General features: G+C 41.0%; 1 protein-coding gene across 1 annotated transcript in view; it reads right to left on the bottom strand.

Annotated features, from left to right (window-relative positions):
* The window catches only part of FOXN2 (forkhead box N2), a 59,332-nt gene that overhangs the window by 8,856 nt on the left and 25,092 nt on the right, over positions 1 to 25,384 (bottom strand). The window contains exons 2-4 of the mRNA XM_067565110.1: positions 24,765 to 25,315; positions 7,527 to 7,651; positions 1,449 to 1,513 (exon numbers count right to left, since the gene is read on the bottom strand). Of these exons, the coding sequence (XP_067421211.1) occupies positions 1,449 to 1,513; positions 7,527 to 7,651; positions 24,765 to 25,301 (727 nt within the window). The 5' untranslated portion in view covers positions 25,302 to 25,315. The remainder of the gene's footprint in view (positions 1 to 1,448; positions 1,514 to 7,526; positions 7,652 to 24,764; positions 25,316 to 25,384) is intronic.

Here is a 25,384-nt window from a genome sequence, read left to right as displayed (position 1 = left end):
AGGGGTTGTGGGGCAACATTTTTCTTATGTCCACATGGGAAAAGAAAAAAATTCTACAACACTGTTGAAACCTGACCACAGCTAAACATATTGTTCAACCTTAACAGTGTGCTGATTCAGGCCCTTTTAATCTCTTTCCACCTCAGTTTTGGGGGATGATTTAAAGGTGTATCTACACTGCAAGAGCCACTGACTTGCAAGCAGGGTTGTCTGCTCTAATATGTATTTTATTACTAATTCAGTTGAGAAAAACAAAACTATAACCTAGATATGGGAGAGTGTTACATACTAGCAGCTCAACAGCTCTATCTAGAGCCAATAAATACATTAAAATCTATTTGATCTGGTGACAGGTTCCATGGCACCCATGGAAACAAAGAACAAGATGGGGGAGTAAACTTTTTCTTGAATAAAAGGGATGGTAACTTCTTAAGCCCTGGAGGCTGGCTTGAAAATGCAGTAAGAACCATGTGTTCACTATGGTTAACACCCACTTGTCAGTGAAGACTGATGCACAATCCTCCCTTAAAAAAAACAAACAAACAAACTCTCTACTCCCCCAAATACTGCAATGTAAAGACAGACAGAAAAATCAGATTCTTGTTAGAATTTGCTTCATCTGAAGGCAAAGGAAATTTCCCTTGAAAATAAAATAAAGGAGAAGGGAAGGAAAGGGACCTTTGAAAGAAGGACAGCCAGTGTTAAGGTGTGGTGTAAAGGAAATGGAGTGTCTTGGGTACATAGAGAAGAGAACCTTTATCACCTGTCATGTCATTAAGAGAGCCCTGTACAAATGGCAGACTTGACTGCAAAGGGAACCATCACATGCTTTTATAATAAACCATCCCCTGCTCTTTGTGGGCTGTCAGAGCACAAAAGGCCATGAAGGAGGATTGGCTCCTAGAAGAGTGGAACCCCTTCTCAGCCCCACTATGGTGAAAGACAGACATCATATATTTCCTCCTATGCATAACTGTGAGACTCACATCTGGATCCCACAGCATTTTATGGATCCCATTAGTAGACCATGAGAAATTGTAATCCTGCACCTCTGCCTTGTTGGGTTGATCCAGATAGTTCTTGTGATGGATTTACTAAAAGAACAAAATCAAGAAGTATCCAGCATTTGGAAGCATAGTCTACACCTGTTTTAAAGTAGGTCAAATGTGGGGGCAAACAATGTGCCTGCTAAGTACTCTACTGGTTAAAGAAAAGGAGACTGAACACTGAAATACAAACTTGCTCAATGCCTTAAGACCCAAATGATTTTAAGTTTAAATCAAAGACCCACTAATACAACTAGAGAGCACTCTATTAACTGACTTTGTCAAAGTGTACAAAGACTCTTTTAGAACAGGTCCACTGGCAAATTTCAAACTACAATTTATTCTGAATATGAATAGCATTGTGGGAGGATAAAACATACAGAAAAGTAATGCCATAATTACCTTTGAGAGACCGGCCATGATTCTGCTTAAGTACTGAGGTTAGGTAATGAGGAGAGGATGACCTACTGAAAAGAAAAAAAAAATTAACTAAAGCCACAAACAATAGAACAGTTAAATATACTGTGAAGTGAAGAAATTTTTATACCATGGCAAGTTAAAAGAAAAAAAGTCAATAAAATAGGAGAGGTAAGCCATGGAAGCCCCAAAATTTCTACCATTTTTAGTAGCTAGATGGTGAGGAAGGCAGTCTGATTACTGTACTATTTAGATTTATAATCAGGACCTGAAGAACCCATCCACTTGGGGTGATTAGGAATCTTTGCTTGGCCAGTTATCAACTTCTTCAGATTCGGAGTGTTCATTAAAAAATAAAAAATAAATGAAAGCTCTAGCCTTTATGGTTGTGAAGAAAACTTTCTGAAGGTGACCTAAGCGTAAATCAATGCTGTGATGTTCAGAACCCAGGCACCTCTACTGCTGCTCAGGATCTTGCCAGGCTGCAGCTGAACGAAGACTGTCAAGAGTCCTGTCAGTTTCCCTGCTGCTAATCAGAATGCAGTGGTGAAGGACAAATCAAGTCAATCTCACGCTGCATTTGCTAGAAAAGCTCCGAACAGAAGTAGAAGTGGGCAGTGGAGCTTTTTACTGGGGCAGAGGATTCAAGACCTGAGGCTAGGGGAGCAGTAAGGCAGCAAGGATATATGCCTCCTCCCTTCACAGCAGCCAGGAGGCTTGGAAGTGGGGCAAAGTAAAGGACTCCTGGACACATTAATAGCCAGAAGACAACAGTGGAAGGAAGGAACTGATAGACTCCTTTTTCCAAAGACAACGGGGGGGAGAGGGGAGGGCCTTCAAAGGTAATCAGAAACTTACTAGCCTGAGTCTGTGTGTGAGCCCCCAAGCAGGGTCCAGGGACACATATGGGGAGGTTGGCTTATCTCCTGGATGTTGCCCCTGGAGATTGTGGCCCCCTCCCAGTCTCTCATATTGGTCCCTGAGACACTGGAGACAATGCAGGAAGTGATACATCATAATATTACAGAAAAGACAAAAATGGGAGGAAAAACAGAGAAGAGGTATAAAAAAAGAAAAGAAAACAAGATACGTAGTAAGCACGGCTGCTTAAACAGGACTTGACTCGTACATTAATTGACAAATTTCACTAGTATTTGTCAAAAACAATTATTTGACAGATACTTTTTTGCATTACCTGACTAGCTCTGAAGCTGGCCACACACTAGTCTGTGAATAATATATTATTCAATACATACAAATGAAATTAACCAAATAGTATATTCAGAAAATATTTTTTGCTACTCAACCAGCCCTCGTAGTATGTTACATTTCATTAAAAATGTAGGCAAAAGAAGTTTGATTGGCAATATGTTGCAATTAAATACAGCATACAATAAACAATACACAACTGTTTTATTCCTTCCAGTTGCATGGGGAATAGGTCTTTCTTACCATTGTTAAGATTAGACCTCCAGTTAGTAGGCAATGATGGATTTTTCAAGACCAGTCTATAATAGGAGCTTTGCAGTGAGTATGGGCCATGATTAAAGGTTAAAAAAAACCCTATGCGCCTAAAGTTAGGCTCCAAATCCATAGTTAGGCAACCTTATTTTCAGAAGTACTGAGCACCCACAAATCCTAATGAAATCAATGGGAACTGCTGGTTGTCTAGCACTTTTAAAAATCAGATTGACATTTAGGTAGCTAACTACAAATTTAGGACCTTACTTTAGGCATCCAGTTTGGGAAAACTTGGCCATAATGATTAGCTGAGTTTATGTTAAACTTCGTTAGTTCTCTAGATTTGTTTCCATTTTACAGGATTTAACAGATGTATTTGTTTTAAAATTCTATTTATTTCTTTGAATTGAGCTTAATTTCAACTGAGTCCTGGGCTGACATAAATGTTTTTATTGATCAGGTGACTGTCTCACTCCTTTGGCTGTGAATGTCCTTACAGTTCTGGAATCATCTCCGTGTGTGGGATGCCCATGATATTTTTGTTATTAGTCTAATCGCCACTGTGGATTTGTCCTCATCAGATAATCAGAATTCAGTCTGGCATAGTTAACGGTCTCTGCCGAAGAGGGTTTCAGAGCTAGAATAGCAATGGTGCAGCAGATCAGGGACAGAAGTGCACTAATTGAGCGGTGTAAGGGAACTGGTTTGCTGCTAGCCTGCATTGTGTCTGGCTCCAGTTACTGATATCCGTCTCATTTTCATTGGCACTGAAAATTGCCACATTCACCATCCAAGAAAACGTAACAGTTTAGCTCTATACAAACATAAACAGATATTTCAATTTTCGGTCTGAATGGGTTGTTCTGGGTCAGGAGAGGATATACAAGGAGAATTTATTCAAAGAATGGAAAATCACAGCTTTTATCAGCAGGAAAGTAAGGGATCTATACAACATTGTTTGATTTAGAAGTCCTCCATGTAAACTTAAACTGATGAAATGGCAAGTGTGCAAGAAACACAGCAACACGTCCTGTCACATGGGCTCAGATCCTGCAAACACTATGTCCACACATAACTTGACTTGAGTGGAACTAATCACTTGAGGAAAGCTATGTCCATCCTTAAGTGTTTGCAGGACCAGGGCCTAAGTGATCACCATAGCCCAGCAGCAAAATGCATATACTGAAACCTGTAGCATGGCCATACTCACTATACTCAACTTGCTTAACAGGTTTCACAGAAACAAAGTACATCAATAATAGAATCATTTGCTGTACCAGAATTTTATATCTAAAAGTAGGTATTGTATATCAGAAGCTATCCAAAATTTAAAGAGGCAACAATTATGTTTTTTGGGACTACAAGTAAACACCACCTCTAAGACCATGCTAAAATATTACTGACCAATAATAAAAGCCCTCCTGATGAAATCTGGGGCTTCCTCTGGCACGGTAAACATCATCTTATCTCTTTATTCTCTTCTGCAGAGGATAGGATTAAGCTTTTGGGCAGGAGAGGGGCAGTATAGCATTCCGTTTGGTATTACTATTGATCCAGGGAGAGCAAAATACGGCCCATGGGCCGGATCTGGCCCGTCTAACATTTTTGTCCAGCCCACTATGCAGGGGCATAGCTATGGGTGGGCCTCTGAAAGCAGGCCCACCCAATTCATTGCTTCTGCTGCTGATGCTCTGTTTAAGCTACCCTGGAGTGTCAGGCAGCTTTCGGCCGGTCGCTACCCAAACTTCCAGCTTCCGGTCACATGGCCAGAAGCAGGAAATTCAGGAAGCGACCGACCGAGAATCACTAAGCTGTCCAAGGTTTTCAAGGTAACTGGAGCATCCGGCAGCTTAATTTCTTGGCTGGTCACTTACCAAACGTCCTGCTTCCGGTCATGTGAACGGAAGCCAGAAGTGGCCCAGGCCCATGATGACTTACCAAAATTCATGGAGTGGCCCCTCTGTGAATATTATTGCCCACCCCTACTGTAGATGACAATTTTGTTCACTAACAAAAGTAGCAATTAGATTCACAAAGGCCAGAAAGGATGATTTGATCATCTAGTCTGAACTGCTGTATACCACAGGCCATTACATTTCACTCAGATACCCCTGTACTGAGCGCAACAATTTGTGTTTGATTAAAGCCTAACTTCTAGAAGGCATCTAATCTGGATTCAAAGACATCAAGAGATGGAGAATCCACCACATTCCTTGGCAGTTTGCTCCAATAGTTAATCATGCTCACCTCTTAAAAATGTGTGCCTAATTTCTGATTTGAATATGTCTGGTTTCAGCCTCCATCTTGTTATCAATTTCTCTGCTAGATTAGAGAGCCCTTTAGCACCTGTTATTTTCTCCTTTACAAACTGTAATCAAGTCACCTCAGCATCTTCTCTTTTAGATAAACTAAACAGATTGAGCTCTAGAAGTCTCTCACGGTAAGGCATTTTCTCCACCCTCTCCAATTTTTCCACATCTTTTTTTGAAATGTTGACACCAGAACAGTACTTAGTATTCCAGTACTGGTCTCACTAATGCTGGATATGTGTTTATTAATTATTGCAACTATTTAAAAACTGCTAAAACTTTAAAAGACAGAAGGAAATAAAGTATAAATTAAGAAAAAAAGAAAAAAAAGATATGCAACAGTAAAGTCTGAGGGTGAAATCCCAGACCTATGGGAATTTTGCCATTGATTTTAATACAGTCAGTATTTCACCCTGAGTGCAATAATGAACATAATTAGTGTGACTGATGCCTGGCTTCAATGAAAAAGAAAATTACAACTGACAGAAGTGCTACAGATTTAGGACCTCATCCTGCAAACACCTACTCAAATGCATAAAGTTTCTCACTTATGTGGTCCCCACTGCCATCAATGAGGACTATTCCTGTGAATGTAATTACTTCTACTTCAGTGTCCGCAGGATCAAGTCCTTATGAATTTAGGGTTTGACTCTGCAAACAAGACACAAGAATTCATGTGAAAAAGGACAGCCTTCACTTGAAGTTTTATCTGCAGAGAAGCTCATGCCCCTTATGGAAAAATACTAGCTCTTGTAAAACACATCACCTTCTAGAATCCAATGACTGTCGATTCAGTCACCACTGTTTCGACAACCCGAAGCCTGAAAGGGCCACTAACCCTATTATGACACTTTTGAATTTTTAATAGTACTTTAATTTCCTGCAGTGATTTTTATTGTTTTTATTCCAATAATGATTTCTTTCTAAATAACTGCAGCTATATATTATTTTTAAGAGTGCTTTGAATGTAGACCTTGTAGAATAGATTTTAAAATTGATTACTTTTAACAAGTTCAGAATTGTCAAATACATTTGTCAAGTGCCTTACAATAGCTTCAAATCCTTTGGCCTGGCTCTTTCAAACTGAAGAATGATCGCATATGGCTCAGCACAGCTAGAAGGTTAGAGACCACTTTTGTATATAAGAGAATACAAAACCCAAGTGTAAGGCACCAAGCTGTGCAAAGCTTTTTATTCACTGCCATGTATTTAAACGCTTGCATTAGGGTGTCGAATCCAAGGGTCAGTGTAGCAGTCTCATTTAAAAGTAAAATGCCAGGTTGAGTTTTGTAGCAGACCTAGCATTTATAAGTTATACCAGAAAGTAATACTGAAACATTTCTCTTTATTCATGAGAGTTGAACCCTTTGCCATCCTCAACTTAGATTACTCGCTTTTAAATATAATTATTTTTATTTTCTCAATTTAATTTCTTTTAAATATTTTACTTTTAGAAACAGTCTGAACATACAAAAGAAGTCCTCCAACATGAATGGAAATAGTTTCTTTATGGAGTATTCCTTTGTAGTTATGTCAGTAAAGAAATGTTTTCAGTAAGTCACTGATTTTTTCTAGCTTCTTTCTTTAAGTTTAAGGTGCCTGGACACTCCAGGCTAGTCTTGCTTAGTTCCATTGAAACTGTGATTTTGTCCCAGTTACACAAAACCCAAGGCATCTGGTCACCCAGGATTTCCTGTTCTCCAAAGCACTGCACAGTACTGCCACCCACAGGTGCTCAGACATCTACTCACCCAATCAGCTGTTAATGAGAAAAGAAGGGATGTCCCTTTCCAACAAACCAGAAAATAGCTGAAAGGCAGCACAAAGATTTTCTAATAGTAGTAGCTCCTCTTTGTGCTGCTCCTAGCTATGTCCCTGATAGAGTCACATTGGGAAGAAAGAAAAGGGAGAGAGTACAGAGAGAGAACAGGGTGTATATAAAGAGAAGAGGAACCAGCAGAAAACAAGCAATAAAAACAAACAAACCCTAATGAAATCACAGAAGATTAAGAATGAAGATCCAGGACATAGAGACAGAGGGAGAGGACCAAAAAATAAGTTAGGGCTGAGCAGGGGGCAACCTACCAACCAACCAACCAACCAACCAGTGCTTTCAGACTCCTCTGCCAAAAAAAGATGCTGGGCTTGCAAGAATAGGATAGAAAATGTAGCTCTGAGTTGAATTTAGGAGAAAACAGAATACACAGGGTTACACACTGTTTTCTCCACCCCATCTTTTAAAAGTATCCCCGTTTTTCTGCAGAGGGAAATTTGTAACGGAAAATTTGCCTACCTCGGTGGTGATGCCGGTGGGGTATAAAATGCAAGTGCTGAAGGAAAAGGTTGCTTTTTCAGTGCTTGTATAAGATTCGGCTTATATTCTGGATCAACACACCATAATGAACCTTTTCCATTCACCTGCGGGAGGAAAAACATAATAGTGTGGATTAGAAGATTTACGAGAAATTAGTAAACAAGCTATAGAGGGGTCCATTGTTACAATACTAATATTAAATTTACAAGCATTGTATCACAATACTGACTATAGGCTGAGGTATTCCCATTCTAAAACCCTCGTTTTTCCTTCACAATTTTCTCAGCTAGAACTTGTGATCTTTGATTGCAATCTATGCTACATGTTTTTGTAAGTTTGAAGAAAGTCCATTCAGCCATTTGAGGGGCAGAGATATGGGCCCCTTTTCTATTCCTACTTCAAAAATAGGGTCCCAAAGCTGGGACTGCATCCGCTCTCCCCTGCGCTCTAGGGATGTAGTGAGCAAGTCCAGGCAGTATATCAGCAGAGGCTGGGCCAAAGGAAGATTAGGAAACGTACATATTAGTAGAGTCATATTAGCAAAAATTGCAAGATAAGCTTCTAATAAGGACTGGGGTTTAAAGTGTTTGTAACTTTCTTCATTTTAGAAAAAGTCTTTTCAAATCCATCCAAGTCACATGGCCTTAATGAGGACTAAATGTACAGCATGTTGGAAGTTGCAAAAACAAGCCATGTTTGATTTATAACATGAGAAAAAGAGTGAACAAATTCTGAAAAACCAATGTGTGAATTAACAGCTCCATAATTCAGAAAAACTTTTCCATTTTCTTATAACCTTCAAAACAAAATCATCTTTGGGTGGAGACTAGGTGCAAGGGAAGTCAGCATCCAAGGGTGTGTAGGAATGCAGGGGCTGGTCTACACACGGCTTTAGTACTGCTACACTGGTTTAGAAACATAGTTAAAACAGTACAATCCACTAATTGTAGGGGATGTAGTTATAGCGACATAAAAGGTGCTCATATCAGAATAGTTTATTCTCAGGTCATGTCTACATCACAGAACCTATGCTATGCTGGCACAGCATTCTAGTGTAGACGCGGCTGACCACGACTGCTGCTGATGTAGGAACACCACCTTCCTGAACAATGTTAGCTATGTTAACAAAAGCACTCTTCCATCAACATAACTGTGTACACTGGGGGTTTTGGCGACAGCTCTGTCGGTCACAGGGGTGACATTTTTCACACCCTGGCCCCATGTAGCTATGCAATATAACTTTTAAGTGTAGACCAAGCCTCAGTGTGTAGATATGTCCTTAAAAGAAGTGAAAGCAGCAAGGGGTAGGCTAGACTGGCTCTTGCAACCATTGCAACTTCCCCGGAGTCTGGCAGGAAATTAAGAATTCCAGGAAGTAGAAACACAAAACACTTTCAGACTGACCCTATGCCCCATTCCCCTTTTTATTTTAATAACTACTTCTGCACTGATGTTTCAGTTCTGAAGGCTCTTGCCTCTCTTAGGACTCTTGAGTAATACACTGATGACATTGTGGTCTTATCTTCCCCCACCTCGGTTTTCTGGCTGGAGAGGCATTTTACAATAAATCAAAAACATGAACAGCCAGTTTCTTCCACAATGAACTCCATGGCCTTGGCTAGACTGGGGAAAAATGTTTTTTTCAGTTGAACTTCCTTAACTTGATCGAATCCCCCATTTAACACCAGTATGGACACAGTTTTTAGATTTTAGCAGGTCAAATTAGACTATAACTCAACCATCTACAATCACTAAAGGGGTTCAACCTCATGCAACAGGGTCGCTCCTAAATTTGTGGCCAACCCCTGCTGGGTCCCAAGTCAGGTATACAAGGCAAAGGTGTTTTATTTAGCTGTTGCCCCCTTCAGGTGGGGCACCACCTACAGCAGTCTTTCCCAGCAACACCACCCAAGGCACTGGTAGCAAATCAAAATAACAGTCCTCCATCAGGCCTATCTTCCCACAGAGAGAGACTGATCAGCAGCACTCTCAAGTAGTTCCTGACCTCATCAGGCCTCCTGCAAAGTGAGAGCCAGCAGTCCGCCCTCCCGCCCAGCCAGTTCCCAAATGAGCTGGGATCTACCCTTTTAACCTCTTCCTCCAAACCGGACACCTATAGCATGGTTGGGGAGACTGAGCCCACAGCAGCTCGTTAACTCTTTCTTTGCCAGTGAGGTTTGTATACCCCATCACAGTAGGCCTATACTAATGTTAATGCAGATGAGTTAAACTAGCTTGATTGAACTTGCTTGAAAAAATACTTATTTTCCTCGACTAGCAAGGCCAATGACTCCCCGTGGCTTATAGTTTAGTGAAAATGCATCGTATCTGGTAACCAATTACTGAGTGGATTACTGTGGTGCCATGTTTCCAAAACCTGAAATCCTGACAAATTAGTGTATCCTAGGTGGCAGTACCCATAATTCTAGCAATGTTATCACTATTTTGCTACACATTCCAAATTATTCAAATTGACATATCAAAAAACTAAGCAGGAGAGAGCATGCTTTACTCCTACCAAAGCTTCTTTGCCCACTCAGTGCATCTAGGGGAAAGCTATTTGTCAGGCTAGTTGCTTCTTGTAATACAGAAGAGACAAATCAGATAGTAAGAATTAAAGCAACCCTATCCCACTGAGTTATCAAATCACAACCATGAGGGCAGCACTGCCAAGTTTTGCTGTTGAGAAATCTGGCAGAATCTTACAAAAGCTATTAATGCATATGGCTGATGGAAGGAAGATAAAGCAAACAAAGATGACAAATATAAGTGATTCTGTACTAATTTGTAAAATGGAGAACAGAAAATGCATAATACCAGACAGCCATTCTCAGATGTATGGTATTAAATATTTACACTAGAGCAGTTCTAGATATAAGGACAGAAGAGAAAATAAAAGTAATCTCACCAATACACGAGGAAAATGTTTCAGAATGAAGATCAAAACTTCATGGGACAGATCCTCAGCGTTTATAAATTGTTATAGGCCTACTGACTTCAGTGGGCCTATAACTATTTACACCATCTGAGGATCCACTCCTAGGCTTTTATGAATGGATATTTCCTGACCATTAAATATTTTCAAGCTCCGAAAGCACCAGTGTAGCATCCACTCAAAGAAGGATCTAAGTTACTGGTCTTTTTTCATAAAAGACCAATATTTTGTTATAAAAGAGCAATTATAAGCTTCCACTATTAATTGGGAAAAAACAAATTCAGAAATAAAACTGCATGTGTTATTTAGCAGTTCTTGAAATGCCCTACAAACAGAAGCTTGTGAGCGGTGCTTTTAGAAAAATTCCTGTTTAGTGGATATTATTCTTTACCCTGCAACTAAGCTGAATGTGAAAACTATAAGAAATACGCCAATTTTTTTCTTATATATTTGTATTTAAATAGACTATTAGCCAGTTAACCCCTCCACAGCTGTAATTACCCCCCTAACTGGCTGAACCCACTTTGTTAATAAGGGTATATTGCCCCATAATTTTATTTGAAAATTGGTTTTGTGCATCAACTGTGCTAGCTGCTGGTGAGAGCTTGTTCTCTTTTCCAGTTTTCTTCTGGGGCTCATCTCTTGAAAACTGCCCCAGGGTTGGCTTGCTAGCTCATTCCATTCCAGCCTACTCCTCTTCCTTCCTTGAGGGCTAGCACTCCTTCCCTTACGGAGCACTGAAAACTCATCCTACCTATCATTCAATTGCTACATACTATATTAATATTCTGAATAGGATACAACCTTCCCCGTGCTTCAGTTGTGCTAAACATGGGTATGAATCAGCTTCTTGATGGCACTGCCCGTGTAGCTGTTCATCAATAAGTAACTACTGCGCTCAGATCAACCACTCAGGGTATGTCTATACTAGAAACACAAGTCGACTTATATTAGGTCGACTTACAGCCACCGCAGTAATTACTGCTGTGGTTCGTGTCCACACCATCCTCCTTGGGTCAATGGTGTGCGTCCTCACCAGGAGCACTTCCACTGATCTAAAGAGGGACCATGTGGGGAACTGAGAGCCAGGTCTCTCAGCTCCGCTGGCAGCTCCCTGCTGGGAGCCCAACTGCCCCACAGGCTCCTGCTGGGCTGTCTCTGCCCTCTGCTAGGGAAGCTGCCTAGGGTTTCTTGCCCCTGGGAAGCAGGGTCCAGTTGCCCTGGCTTCTCACCCCCACCCTCCCAACCTGCTCCCCACTGGGAGCTGTGCAGCCTTGTCAATTTCACAGCTCACTGAGCATGAAATTGACAAGGCTATCAGCTTCCAGAGGGGAGCAGGCTGCAGGGGAGGCGGGCTTCTCGCCCTGGCTCCCAGACCAGAGAGGGGTCCGAAGCTGCCCAGGCTTCTCTCACCAGCTCCCAGCCTGCAACGAGGTCCAGCTGCCCTAATCTCTAGGGGTGTGGGGAGCATCTGGGCTCTAGCAGCCCATCTTTCTTGCCAATTTCACAGCTCTTGCCCTGAATTTGACAGGACAGCCAACAGCCAATGTAAGGGACGGACTGTCTACACAGCCATGGCATCACCCTCACTACACCAACATAAGCCTTACACCTCATGGAGATGGAGTTATGATGTCCGTGTAGTACGGCACTTACATCAGGGTGAGATAGGCTGTAGTTTAAACACTGACATAATTAGGTCGACATAAGACAGCTTATGTCGACCTAACTATAATGTAGACCAGCCCTCAGTGAAAACTAAGTGGGAATGTGAATTTAAATCTGGCACTGTATCTGTGGGGCACAGATGTGAAAGACCAAGTTGAAAGAACTGTAGTCTATGTCACCAATAGGAAAGAAGCGGATTTTCAATTTATGGACCACTTCAACCACTCCTGCTTGTAGAATTCAGGTCAAGGACATTAGATCTTAGCCTTCTAAAGATACACATATTAACTTCACAGCGCAAAAGAAAACTTCTGTAAAACGTGAGGCGTGAACATAGTAGTATTCAGCATTAACCAATACCACCAAGATACATCTCTGACTCAGTTATTTCCTCCTGCCTAGGCTACAACACAAACTAGATAAAATTTAAGCTAAAGGTGAACTTTACATCTATGCTAGGAAAAAGGAGGAGTTTATGTCAGGCTTAGCTAGTATGTGGTGTTTAACTAAATCCCATCTAAACTCGATCACTTTTCCTAGTCACTACAAACCCTAAAAGGTCTTAGGTCTTAATCAGGCTGTGACAGTCACACTCCACTGCAGGGAGGGGCACGAGTGTGACTTTCCACCTCTGCTGTGGCTTCAGCTATGCTTCTTGAAATGTGGTCATAACTTTATTTCACATCTACCAAAGCTGGGAAATTTTACAGTCAGCATAGGAAAAGAATGAATTGCTGATTCATATTAAGACCGGTGGTAAATAAATGTGGGCAGTCTGACAAAAGAAAATTCACATAATTTTTTAAAAGAGCTCATGTGCTAATTTAAAAAAAAAAAAAAACAATGACATTTGTAACTTTTATAATTCAATTTGCTCTAGCTTTGTCTAGCAGAGTAAAGCAAGCCAAATGGCAGGCTTTAAAAACAGCAGATGTTTGTATTTTTGATAATGGCAAAAACCCCAAGACCAATCAGCATATCTCAGGACACCTTGGGTTGGAGGCAATATCACACCTGGGGGTACCTTTTTTATCCAAAGCACCTCACTGGTAAAACAGTGTTTCTTAGGGCTTGTCTACATATGAAAATTAATCTGGGATTAAGTAGGGTGTGAATTTAAAATTGATTAACTCCATGTGTGGATGCTCTTATTCTGGAATAAGAGTGTCTACATGTGGAATTAATCAGAAATAGCTGTTCTGGAATAACTTCCTAATAACTTAGAACAGAATTTCTCACCAAAAGGGCTTTTTCTGCTGTAACTGTGAATTCACAGCTGTAAATTATCACTGTTTTTTGTTTTCTATGGCTTAAGCATAATTGCAATCTGAATTTGAAATCATGCTCCAAATGAGTGCACCATTCCAGTCCTGTTCTCAGGGACTTCTTGTTTAACAATGATTCAAAACAGTGCAACTCAAACAGTCTCACTGGCCCCAAGGTATGTTTGCACTGCAGCTGGGAGGTGTGATTCCCAGCCCAAGTAGCAGTGTATTATGGCACTGGCAGTGGCCTGGACTAGACATCTGGGATCAGATCCAGGGTCAAGGCGGCTTGGACTGCTGTGGCTAGCCTGAGCCACTGCTAGTACCATAACATCCACACTGGTATTTTTAGCATGTTAGCTGGAGCTGAGCTAGTGCAAGTCTACCCAGGCTGGGAACCACGCCTCCCAGCAACAGTACAGATATACCCTAATGCAGGGGGAGTCAACAGGTGGACCATGGGCCAAATTCAGACCATCAGATGCTTTCTGAATGGACTATGAAATATTTTTATTTACTTATTATCATAATTGTTATTGTGGTGTGAAAAATGTTTCTCTGGGGTCTGGATCTTGACCAAGAAATTTGGACCTTGATAAAAAATAATTGATTACCCCTACCCTAATGTCTAGCCCTTGTCTTCATGCCTCCATAGTCCTGAAAGGGTCTTCTTCTGGGGTTTCACAGCCCTCCCCAACTGCCCAGTGATTTGTTACAGCAGCAGTTCTCAGCCAGGGGTCCAACGCGCCTATCGGGCCGCAGGCAGGTTTCAGAAGATCCGTCAAAATAAACCAAAGAGCAGGGCTGGTGTAAGAGTTGCTGGGGCCCATGGGAGAAAGCTGAAGCCCGAACCCCGCTGTTTGGGGCTGAAGCCAAAGCCTGAGCAACTTAGTTTCACAAGGCCCCCTGTGGTGTGGCGCCTGGACAATTGCCCTGCTTGCTACCCCCTAACACCGGCTCTGGCTTTTAATCTACTGAATATGTAGAAAAACAGTTGTTGTGGCACAGGTGGGCTGTGGAGTTTTGTAGCACGTTGGATGGGCCTCAAAGAAAAAGGTTGAAACCCCCCTGTGTTACAGCACCCTCCCCAGGCTTTGCCAGTTTTAGCTCCCTCCCCCCAGCAGCGGAAGAGAAGCATCAAGAACACAAGACAACTGCAAAACTGAAAAAAGACTCTCAGCTGTAATCAAATTAGGCCAAATATATTTCAACTCAGAAATCCGCTCGGCTCAGTGGGGATAGACAACTTTTGATGCACATCATCAGAATAAACCCAAAAAAAAATGTTAATATATTTCAATAGAGCAGATCTGAAATATGTACATCCTCTTTCCACAGCACTGGGTAGGTTCCTCCTATACACAGCAAATCTGGTTTATAAAAACCAATGCAAACATTGTTACTTTCATTCCAATACACTTCAACTAATTTAGATTATACCACCATGAATGCACTAAAACACTCAAGTTTTCCGCAAAGAGCTAATAAAGGCAGAGGAAGGAGATGTTTTTCTCTGCAGACACCAGAATGCACACACTCCTCCAGATCAGCAAGAACATAGCCTTGTCTCACATTACTAACAGCTCATGAGCAGACCAAGTGAAAGGAAATGCTACCATGGCAACATAAACCAGGCTGTTATCTGAGACCATACTTCAGACACTTAACTATCCCTTAACTGCAAAACTTTCAATATCAATTCCTCCAATTTCAGAGACTGGGAAAAACATAACATACAATTTTTTAGTGATCAAAACAATTACAATCCTCCCACAATATATTCTGCAGTGCTATCCTAGAGCAGGCAATGTTTCTGAAAGAGTGATCTGGATGGCTGCCAAAGCAGAACATAAAAAGCAAGGAAAAGCAGAAATATCTATCCAACTTTTTCTGTTCCTTCACATACATACATACATGCATATATTTGAGAGCCACCAAATCAGACGCAATAGGACTACCAGCCTATCGCCAGAGCATCAACTCCCAGCCACAGAAAAGAATCCCCGGAACACTATGACTCCACTAGATTTTACTATCAAATCCCAGGAAACATTTCTATAGCTGAGAAGTGGTAAGCATTATCCAGTTGAACATTAGAACTCTAGTCTACACAGTGACCTAATCTGAATAGATACAAAACTCTTTCTGACATTTATGTTCCTCCAACATGTGATCTAGACTTATTTATAAGGCTTTAAAACTCTTCCTGCCTGAAGCTCCTCAATTAGGGCTTGTCTAAACAGAGAAATGTCCCGGAATAGCTAATGTGGATTTGCTATTACTGAAACACTATTCTGCACTAAGCTTCCCATGTCAACACTCTTATTCCACACTAAAAGCAGTTTAGGTTAATGCTAAAGCACAGAAAAGCACTCTTAATACTGAATAATAGTGTCCACACAGTGAATTAGTGCAGAATAGCTATTGCGTTTTAAATACATTTCTGCCTGGAAGCCAGAGAGGCAGGATGTTTTGTTGTTCCCATGAATGCAAGAGAATCCAAATGTTCCAGTCCAGGCCCCAGCAGAGAAGGTATGCTTGACTGGGAGCTTGACTGAGATGGATATCAATATGTGGTTTAGCTGTGTAAACTAGGTTTTTCAGGCAGCGGAATTATGATTATCCTCCTTGAGCTTGTGGCTGTTTTGTTTTGTTTTTTAATTAAACTTTTAGGGTTTGGGAATAAGTGGAATTGAAGAGAAGGAATTAAGCCAATTTACTGTGGCCAAAAAAAAAAAAAAATATCACACCATTAATCCTGTATGTTTGAAAGATTCTTGATAGATAAGTTATCACTCTAGACAGAGGAGTATGCCTTTGACAACAGTTCCATCCAGATGTGGAGAAAAGAACCTGTTTTACATCTCTTCCTCCGGTTCTGATTGGCACAGCTCACCTTCCACCTGGGATGAAGGTGAATGAAGATTATCTATTCTTTCTGTGCCTTTGAATATCCTGGGAACCTGTGTTTGTATGGTAGGTGATCAGACAATGAATCTGGGAAGAACAGATATCTGGGATTACTGAAGGTTCAAAGTGTTCACGCAGAAGCTTCATCATAACCGACAGAGCCAATGCGAGTGAAATGCAAAATCTGAGCTCAGGATTAGCTTTTCTTTCTTTGTCCAGTGTTCCTTATTGGACTCTGCATGTGGAGAAAGAGGATTCCGATGAAGGTTTGTTCATACACATTTTCTTTTAGAGGAACACCTTTTAGAAACAGATTTAGGCACATTCCATTTGGATTTAGAGGTGGAAGAGAAACAAGAACACAACAAGACGTGTGAGGTCTCCCAAATGGAGCTAAACTCAAGTAGCATTCAGTGGTCTTACCACAGTATAGCCTGGTATGAAACATCCAACCGGGGGGAGCCAAACCCAAGTAGCCTATGAAAGGAACAATGAGGGGGAGCAGAGATGAAGGAGCCCAGACAGTGTGTATGGATTATATTCTGAACATCTGCACAGTCTACTGAGAGTAGCAACTCACGTTGGGGGACCTTATTTTGTGGGAGGAGCTTGGAAGAGTACCACCATCATTTCTCCCCCAACCCTTCACAGTCCAATCCCTGCATAAAGAGGACAGAAAATAAGGGTTTTAATTAGAGCTGGTCAGAAATTTTCCAACACAATACATTTTTCATCTGTAATTGCTGTTTTGTCAAAACTGAAACTGTTCACAGGAAACAGCTGGTTTCATTAAATCTCCTGATTAAAAAGTGTTGAGACTGTCAAAACAGGGTGTTTTGACATTTTCAAAACAAAATGCTTCATTTTGGGGGGGATAATATGACTTAAAATTTTATTTAATTTACACTCAGAAAGATTTAAAATGACTGAAAAACAAAACATTTTGAAATTATGGAAACAAAACATATTGCTTGCCCTGATCAGGACTTCCCCCCTCCCCCCATTATCAGTTTGTGAAAAATTTCAAGATTGACTTTTTCTCCTGATTTGGGATGGGAAACATTTTTGAAGTCTCAATTCTTGTTGGACAGGAAAATCTTTTCCCCTCTCAGCTCTAGTTTTAATGCTTACCATTGGATAATTGTTGGAAAATGGATGCTTTTGAAAATCCTGTTCTATTTTTTTAAATGCTTTCATTACTCTGGAGACTGCTAACCTCTGCAATTCATAGGAACTTGGGAAAAAATGCTCCTGTAAAGTACATTTGTATCCTCTCTCTGTTGGGGAATGATAAGATCTTTTCTGTATTTTATCTCATCTTTCCAGCTAGACAGGTCTCATCTAGTGATAACGATTCCATGATTCTTCTCTCACATCAGTTTTACACAACTATAACTCCATTGAGTTTGGAATTACTCCTGATTTGCATTAGGGTGAGAGAAGAATCAGACCATCTGTAGTTCCAGTTGCCAATATGCAAGATATTCGAGGTTTGATTGGTGACTACTGAAGTGTGGGATTTTCCAGATTGGAGATGCCTTTGTTTTAAGGAGAAAAACCTCACACTAGACAGAAAGTACACAAGGGGTATATGATGTGAGTTCAAAACATAGTATCTGTGCACAGTAGACAGCCACACCCTCAAGGAGTGGTTTGCTTGCAGTCGGTTCTGAAAACTCTCTCAACTCTCATTAGTGGCTCCAAGTAGCCTCGGCTGGGATACTAAACGTAGTGACGTCAACTAGTAGCGATCACTAGTAAAAGGGTGTATCTGGCCCTCCAAGTTCATGAAGTCTCCTACAGCAAAGACGGCAATGTAACTTCCAAAGCATAACACTTGTGAAAATGGTGCTGGAGCACGCTAGTGAATAGCGTAGTGCAGTGTTGCAGACAGATTACGATACGCTGGTCAACCACAAAAAACCAAGGAGTCATGGTCAAAACACTTGGCAAATACTGAATCACAGAAACTGAATGAAGAATTGAAAGGAAAACGAAAGCATGCCAGCTCAGTAATCATCTGGACAAACCAGGGCCGCATTCACTGCCCAGACACTGAAGTGGGGATAAGAGTATGTAATCAAAACAAAAACAATACACATAATATGGAATTCATGATGAACTCAAAGGCTAACACATTTATCGGAATATGGAATGTAAAAACATTATACAAAGCTAGAGCACTTGTGGTAATGATGTATGAGTTGAAAAGATATGAGTGGGAGGAAAATCATCAGGATGGGAAGGCAAAGGAGAATTCTACCATGATTAACACAGGATATTGACATCAGGAAAAGATGGTGGACATCAGGATGGAGTTGCATTGGGTATGAACGCCAAAGAAAGCCAGGTTCTTATGGCATTTAACCCGTATGTAGAAGGCAAGATTCAGAATCAAATCCAGTGCAGTCACATTGACCTCAGCAGCATGCATGGAAGAAACTAACTAATTTTACAACAGAAAACAATACAAGAGGTTTCAAGATAAGATGTGTGGTTGGTTATAGGAGATTTTAATGCAAAAGTATGATCCGATTGGAATTTCTGGACTCGAGCAATAGGCAGATTTGGACTCAGTAAAGAAAATGAAAGGCAGAAATTTAGTAGCTTAACAACAACCCGGTGATAATGAACACACTTTTTCTACAAGAAAGCTGCAGAGAAAGTGGACTTGGATATCACCCGATGGGCAAACAAAGAACATGACAGACTTTGCACTTGGGAATCGCAGATGCAAATTAAGTGTGTTGTGTAGATCATATGCAGCTGATATCGGATCAGATCCTAAGTCATTGTTGGCATCAATGAGGCTGAGAGCAACTGAAAAAGTGGCAAGAACTAAGATCTATGGTGTGGACAAATTGAAAGAGCCATGCGGAAAATGAACGTTGAAGAGTCATGGAACAGTGTAAAAAATGGAATTATGAGAACAGCTTATCAAGTATTGGGCTATGAGGTCTAAATGAAGAAACCAAGGTCTACAACCAATGAAGTGTTACAGCTAAATAACAAGCAAAGGAAGCTGAAGAAAAATAAAAAGAAAGACCCAAGTCTAAGAGCTGAGTACAATAGGTTGATCAGAGAGATACAACAGAAAGCTGAGAGAGAAATAACTGGATAATTGAACAGAATAAATGATGCAAAGGAAACTTTGAAGAGCTGTGCAATAGGCAGAAAACCGTAGATGAAATGGTCCTGGAAAAGCTTCCCACTGCAAATGAGCAGATTCTGGAATTCTTAGAAGTAGTAGTAAAGATCTCGACAGAAAGTTTGAAAAAGGAAACGGTGCCAGGAAATGACAACATAATGCAAAGCTGTTGCAAGCAGGCGAGGAACACACAATAAAGGCGATGCACAAGCTATTCTACAAAATTTACAAACAAGCACACGTGCCAAACAAATGGGGGAAATGATAATAGTATCGATCTATAAAAAAGGAGATAAGAGAGTGTCCAAGAACTACCGAGAAATCAGCTTATTGAGTGGGCCAAGAAAAGGAGAATACGGGTATGTCTACACTGCAACATAAGCCCAGGGTTAGTGGGAATGAAGTCAGCTGACCCGTGGTAGGGAACCTGGGGCTTAATCATCTACACTGTATTTTAACCCTAGGTTAAGAATTTTCTGACCCATGCTCAAACCTAGGGCTCTGATGTCCACACTGTGCTGCACAGATCTGAGTCAAAGTAACCATATCTCAGAGTCACTAGTGTCATCCCCCAAAATGTGGCTGCTCTAGCCCTGAGACCATGGTGCACTGTGGGAAAACTTTACTGCCCGTCCTGCACATTACCGGGAAGCAGCTCGCTTCGCAAAGGGCTTGATTAGTTCGCTCTCCATTGCAAACCCAGGAAGCTCTCTGATAGTGTGCTTGCAGATTGGTGATCAGAACAGAATAGGTTAATGCTGACCCGAACTGCTGCCATTGCAAAGGGCGTGTGGCTTCCATCTCAACAGAGTGGACTGCAGATTGTTAGGATAGAGAGGACTAAGGAAGCTGTCCTGTGGAATTGTGGGATACTTCCAGATGACTCCCAGGACCTGAGTGAAGCGGAGCAGCAACTACACAGCAAAGCAATGGGACTCTCCAGCCCTGCAGGGTCCTGGGATCCTGGGTCCAAGCCCTGGGTTAGCACAGCTGCAGTGGAAATGCAAGGGAGGTTAGCCTTGAGCTTGGGGTCAAGCACAGGCTTACATTGCAGTGTAGAGATACCCTAAAAAACACGTGGATGCTGTGCTTGCAGAGGAACAGGCTGGATTTAGACCAACAGTTCCCAACTTGGGGGGCACCAAAGATTCCAGGGGGTCCATAAGGCTTCAGTAATATTGAGGTAATTTAGCCCTCCCGAGCACCACGCTGGCCGGGCACAGCCCCACGAGCTCCATGCCAGCCAGAATGGAGCAGCAGCCCCAAACTCTGATCCGGCTGGAGCGGAGGAGCAGCCATCCCCAGCCCCGCTCTGGCCGGGTGCCTGGCTGGAGAGGAGCAGTCCTGCACTGGTGGGAGCCTGAAGCAGCCCCGGCCAATCCGCCAGAGCCTGCCTCCATTACCCTTAGTCCATAAGGGATGGGAATAGGCGGGGCCACACAGGGTGTGTGGTGGCAGCTGCGCCAAAGTAGGCTTAGCTTCTTACTCAGGTAAGAGTCATTTATTCATTATTATTATGTAATTTAGTCTTATCATTATGTGTTTATAGGGGTTATATATGTTTATGGCTGGTGGAGGGGTGGGGCACGTGTTTTACCTAGTGTTAACTAGTGGACTTTCACTCAAAACGGTTGGGAACCACTGATTTAGACCAAGGCGAAGACAGATACCAGAGTACTAGTACACAGAACACAACGAAACCTGTTACAGACTCCAAAGTTGTTGTAAACAGGTTTTCAATGTCATAACCCTTTCCTTCACATGCTAAGTCTTGAGAATGTAGGACATCCTTGAGAAAATGATCAAGTTGATAGAAAATATCTAGAGAAAGTCAATGAGTGTGGTGGGAGTAAACAGGAAGCTGATGGAACGGTTCAGGATGAACGCAGGAGTGAGACAAGAATGAAAACTATCACAAGATTTGTTTGACTTGGTATTGGAAGCAGCAATGGCTGTAGCACTGAGATGAAATAAGAGGAGTCATGGTATGTTGGAGGCCAATGAATAATCTTATATTAAAAAACTCTGTAAAGTCTGCAAGGCTAAAGACATTTTGATAAAGACAAAGGTAAGTGTATATGGGACAACTGTCATGCCGATACTGCTGTGTAGGTCAGAACATTGGCGTATAAGGTAAGCCGATGAATGTAACATATTAATTACACAAATGAACTAGCTTGAGGGGAATCCTGTGAATTTCATGACAGCACAAAATAAAAAATGAAGTGATAAGGAAATGGCTAGGCGAAGAAATAACACAGATTCAAAAAAGTCTACAGTGATGGTAACAGGAATGAACCCAGAAAAGATACCATGTGTGACAGTACATACCAGAGCACAAGAAACTAGAAATATAGGAAGGCCGAGGATGCACTGGATAGACACGGTGAAGCATGACATAAAAAAAGGTTTAAAGATGAATGAAGCCGTGAAGCTGGTACAAGACAGAAAGTGGTGGCAAGACTTCAGTTCAGCAAAGTTGATGGGGCTGAATGATTGACAGAAATCAAAGAAGAAAGAAGAATTCAGAATCCTAAGTACCTTATTATTTTATCAGTCACCTCTAGCTCCATTTGTAATATGTCAAAATTTAACATTTAGTTAGCATGACCTGTAAGTCTTCATCTTAGATCCCCTGAAGAGAGACAGATACAAGCTTCCCCCATCCCATGTTTGATGGCTATAATTAAAGCTGACATATACATAACAGTACCATAATCTTAAACATATATTCGTAACGCTTCCAATGGACTAGTTTAAGAAGCAAACAATAGATTATTTTGTAACTGATTAATTTTTCTTCTTTTGAAATGCATGACATCTTTCTCTGCCACACCAGCTGGCTCCCCAAGCAATCTGCCACCATGTGCCATCCGGTGCCATCACAATCACCAATGAATTATGGGAGCATGGAGTCTGTGTGCATGTAGGTAGGCAACAGTCAGATAGGTACAGTCTACAGTAGTATATACACACATTTGTTTGCAGCTTGACAATAACCTGACTCCATATGTATAGACCAAGTCTAAGCTCCTGTAGCACTCTGTGGTGATTGTACTATCACAGCACAGGATGGTAGGAAGGAATCAGTGATTTTTTTAATTCTATTTTTGTTTGTGAAAGTAAAGGACTAACTTTTAAAAAGTCAGGCATAGTGGGAGCAGGTGATATTCTAACTTCCTCATGCAATACAGCTCCTTCAACATACTTCAGTCCCTGTCTGAAGCATCGCTACTTATTCAATTACAGGGTCTTTCCAAGCAGAGATTGTCAATCATGCCAGACAGTTTGTCACAATGTGGATTTCAACATCATGAATTTTGTGATGTAGACTAATGTCTTCTAGTAAATAGACGTTAATTCTCTACTCAAGAGCTGGCTCCCTGTGGAACAGATCACTGATCTCATGGCTCAGAAAAGACATCTTTCTGAACGAATGCCTACTCTTCTACTGCCTTTCTTCAAAAAATGAAAAAAGTCGACCCTTACTTACTATACGGTGCATTAGATTATTTGACACTATTCCTAGCATAAATGGCAATTTATTTATTGATCTACCTGCTGTAGAGAAAATGTTAATTTAGGGATTTTTTTTTATTATTAAGATTGCAGCATCTTAAATTGGGGGGGAGGGTTTCTATTAACATTAACAGTAAGAAAATATTGAGAGTTCACTCATTTTCACTTCATGATTTAAGACTGCACTCAAACTGAGTGCAGAGGATCCGAATGCCTATACTTCTTCAAGAAGAGATAAAGCACTTTTCCTAAAGAGACCTGAAATATTTCTTAGCGTTTGACTTCAACAAGAAGAATACAATGCAGACACTGAAATAAGTGAAAGTTAAGGGAAACAAAAGCACAGAACAAAAAACATAGGCAAACTAACTTGAGCAAGACACATTTTATCTGAAAATGAATGTCAGTAAATCATATGGTTACATACCCAAAAAGTTATGTTAAAAGAATGAAAAGGTTGCAAAGTCAAGCACTGACAAATCAGGAAATGTCAGAACTAAGTTCATGGGGCAAACCATACCTTAGCTCCCTTTTATCTCCATAGGAACCTTTGACCCCAGAAATTCAATCATGTGGAGCTATACTAATGACATGGTTTATCAATAGCATTCAGACCTTTAGATCCACAGCACAGACCTCTACTGCTTGAACTAATGGAGCAGACGATAGAATAGAATAAGGAATCTTAGGTTCTATTCCAGGTTCTGGAGAGCAATGCAGTAGGCACAGACTCTTGTGTCTTGTTCCATTCTGTTCCTGTAGGTTCTGCTCCTAAACCCTTGGCTCTTGTGCTTGTCAACCTGTCACTGTTACTCCCACCACACCCTATCCCCTTTCCCTGTCCGCCTCTGGTTCCTTTCTTTGCTCCTCACCCCTCTCTATGAATTAAGCTGCTTCTTCAGTTTCCTTCACGCTGTTTGAGTGTCAGCAGAAAGAGCACTAAGAAAAAAAAGGAACAATATTCTTGCTCTGGTTGCCTGGTGCCACAGTCGTCTCTGGTTGCCGGGAAGAGCAATTGCAGGATAGTGCTGCCTAGCTCCTAGGGTCCTGGGACCGACCATGCTCATTGTAACAAAATCTTCAGAGATTTTGGCTGTCAAGCTCTAATAACGCCCAGCTGAGCACATGCAAACAAGTAATTTTTCAGAGGATTATAACTCAGTTAAGTCTGGGTAGATTTTCACAAGAATAGAAAAAGGCATCTCTCCAACACCAAGGGAACCCCCTTACCAGTTTAAAGATTCTAAGGCATGGAAGCACGAGAATTTCAAGAATTTTTTGACATTGTTTTGCCTATGTCTTTTTTTTCCAAATCTAGATTTCAGAAAGAGCTGAGCTATTTTTGCTGAAACTTCAAAATAAACAAACAAACCAACAAACGAACCATCCTGAGGCTGACACCTGAAATTTCAGCCCAAACTTTTATGACAAAGTTATTAGCAACTGAACACACAGCCTTCTAATCGAAAGTATTAGGCAACCTTAACTTCAGATGTCATTGCCAGCCCCGCTTATGATATTGTTAAATAAAAATATAGCATGAATTAAAATACATACACTTTATCACAAGTGGAATTTCCAAACCATTTGGAGTTGCCAAAAAAAAAAAAAGTTTTAATGTAAAATATGATTTCAACATATAAGTACAGTATGTCCAATAGTTAGTATTATACACCCAAAAATTATTTCCTTAAAACAAACAAAACAGACTTTTTAATTTCCCAATGCACTTCATATTTGTTAAAAACATTTTTTTCCCATACATATCTCACCTTGCCATGGCTTCTCTCCACCTTTCGGAAACACTTGTTCAGGGAAAGATTGTGTCGAACAGAGTTCTTCCATCCCGTGGGTGCTGTGGCAAAGTATGGGAAGCGTTCAAGAATCCAGCTGTAGATTTCTTTGACTGGCAAACTTTTATTAGGAGAATGTTCTATAGCCATGTAAATGAGAAGGCTAAAGGAATAAGGGGGTTTGGAAGTGGCTGATTTTTTTTCCGGATTCTGGTAGCAGGATGGTGAGAAAGATGGCACATTATCACCCTCAATGTCATATAAAGGACTAACAATTGGAAGACCCTCACTTCCAAGACTGAAGTTTGTTAGAAGATTAGTACTTTCATGAAGCCAGTTCAAATTTGTGAGCTCATCATCTGCTGATTCGCTGTCCACTAATGTGGCCTTCGGCCTAGCAGCATCAACTGCTTCAGGCAAGCTTCCCATTCTGTAAATCTGTCTTAATCCTGCAGCCTTTTCTGCTCCAGGCACTTCAGCTTTCTTATCTGGAGTCATTCCAGTTACTGGACCCATTTAATTGTATTGGTCTATAACAAAGAAAACAATTATAAATCAATGTTAAGTCTTAAAAATCTTATCCAATTGCAACTACTAAA

This window comes from Emydura macquarii, unplaced genomic scaffold (genome assembly GCF_026122565.2).
Source record: "Emydura macquarii macquarii isolate MOO-44397 ecotype Brisbane River unplaced genomic scaffold, CSIRO-AGI_Emac_v2 contig_2676, whole genome shotgun sequence".
Lineage (NCBI taxonomy): Eukaryota > Metazoa > Chordata > Testudines > Chelidae > Emydura > Emydura macquarii.
The sequence above is the reverse complement of the archived record's forward strand: the minus strand, read 5'-3'. Positions and strand labels throughout refer to the sequence as shown.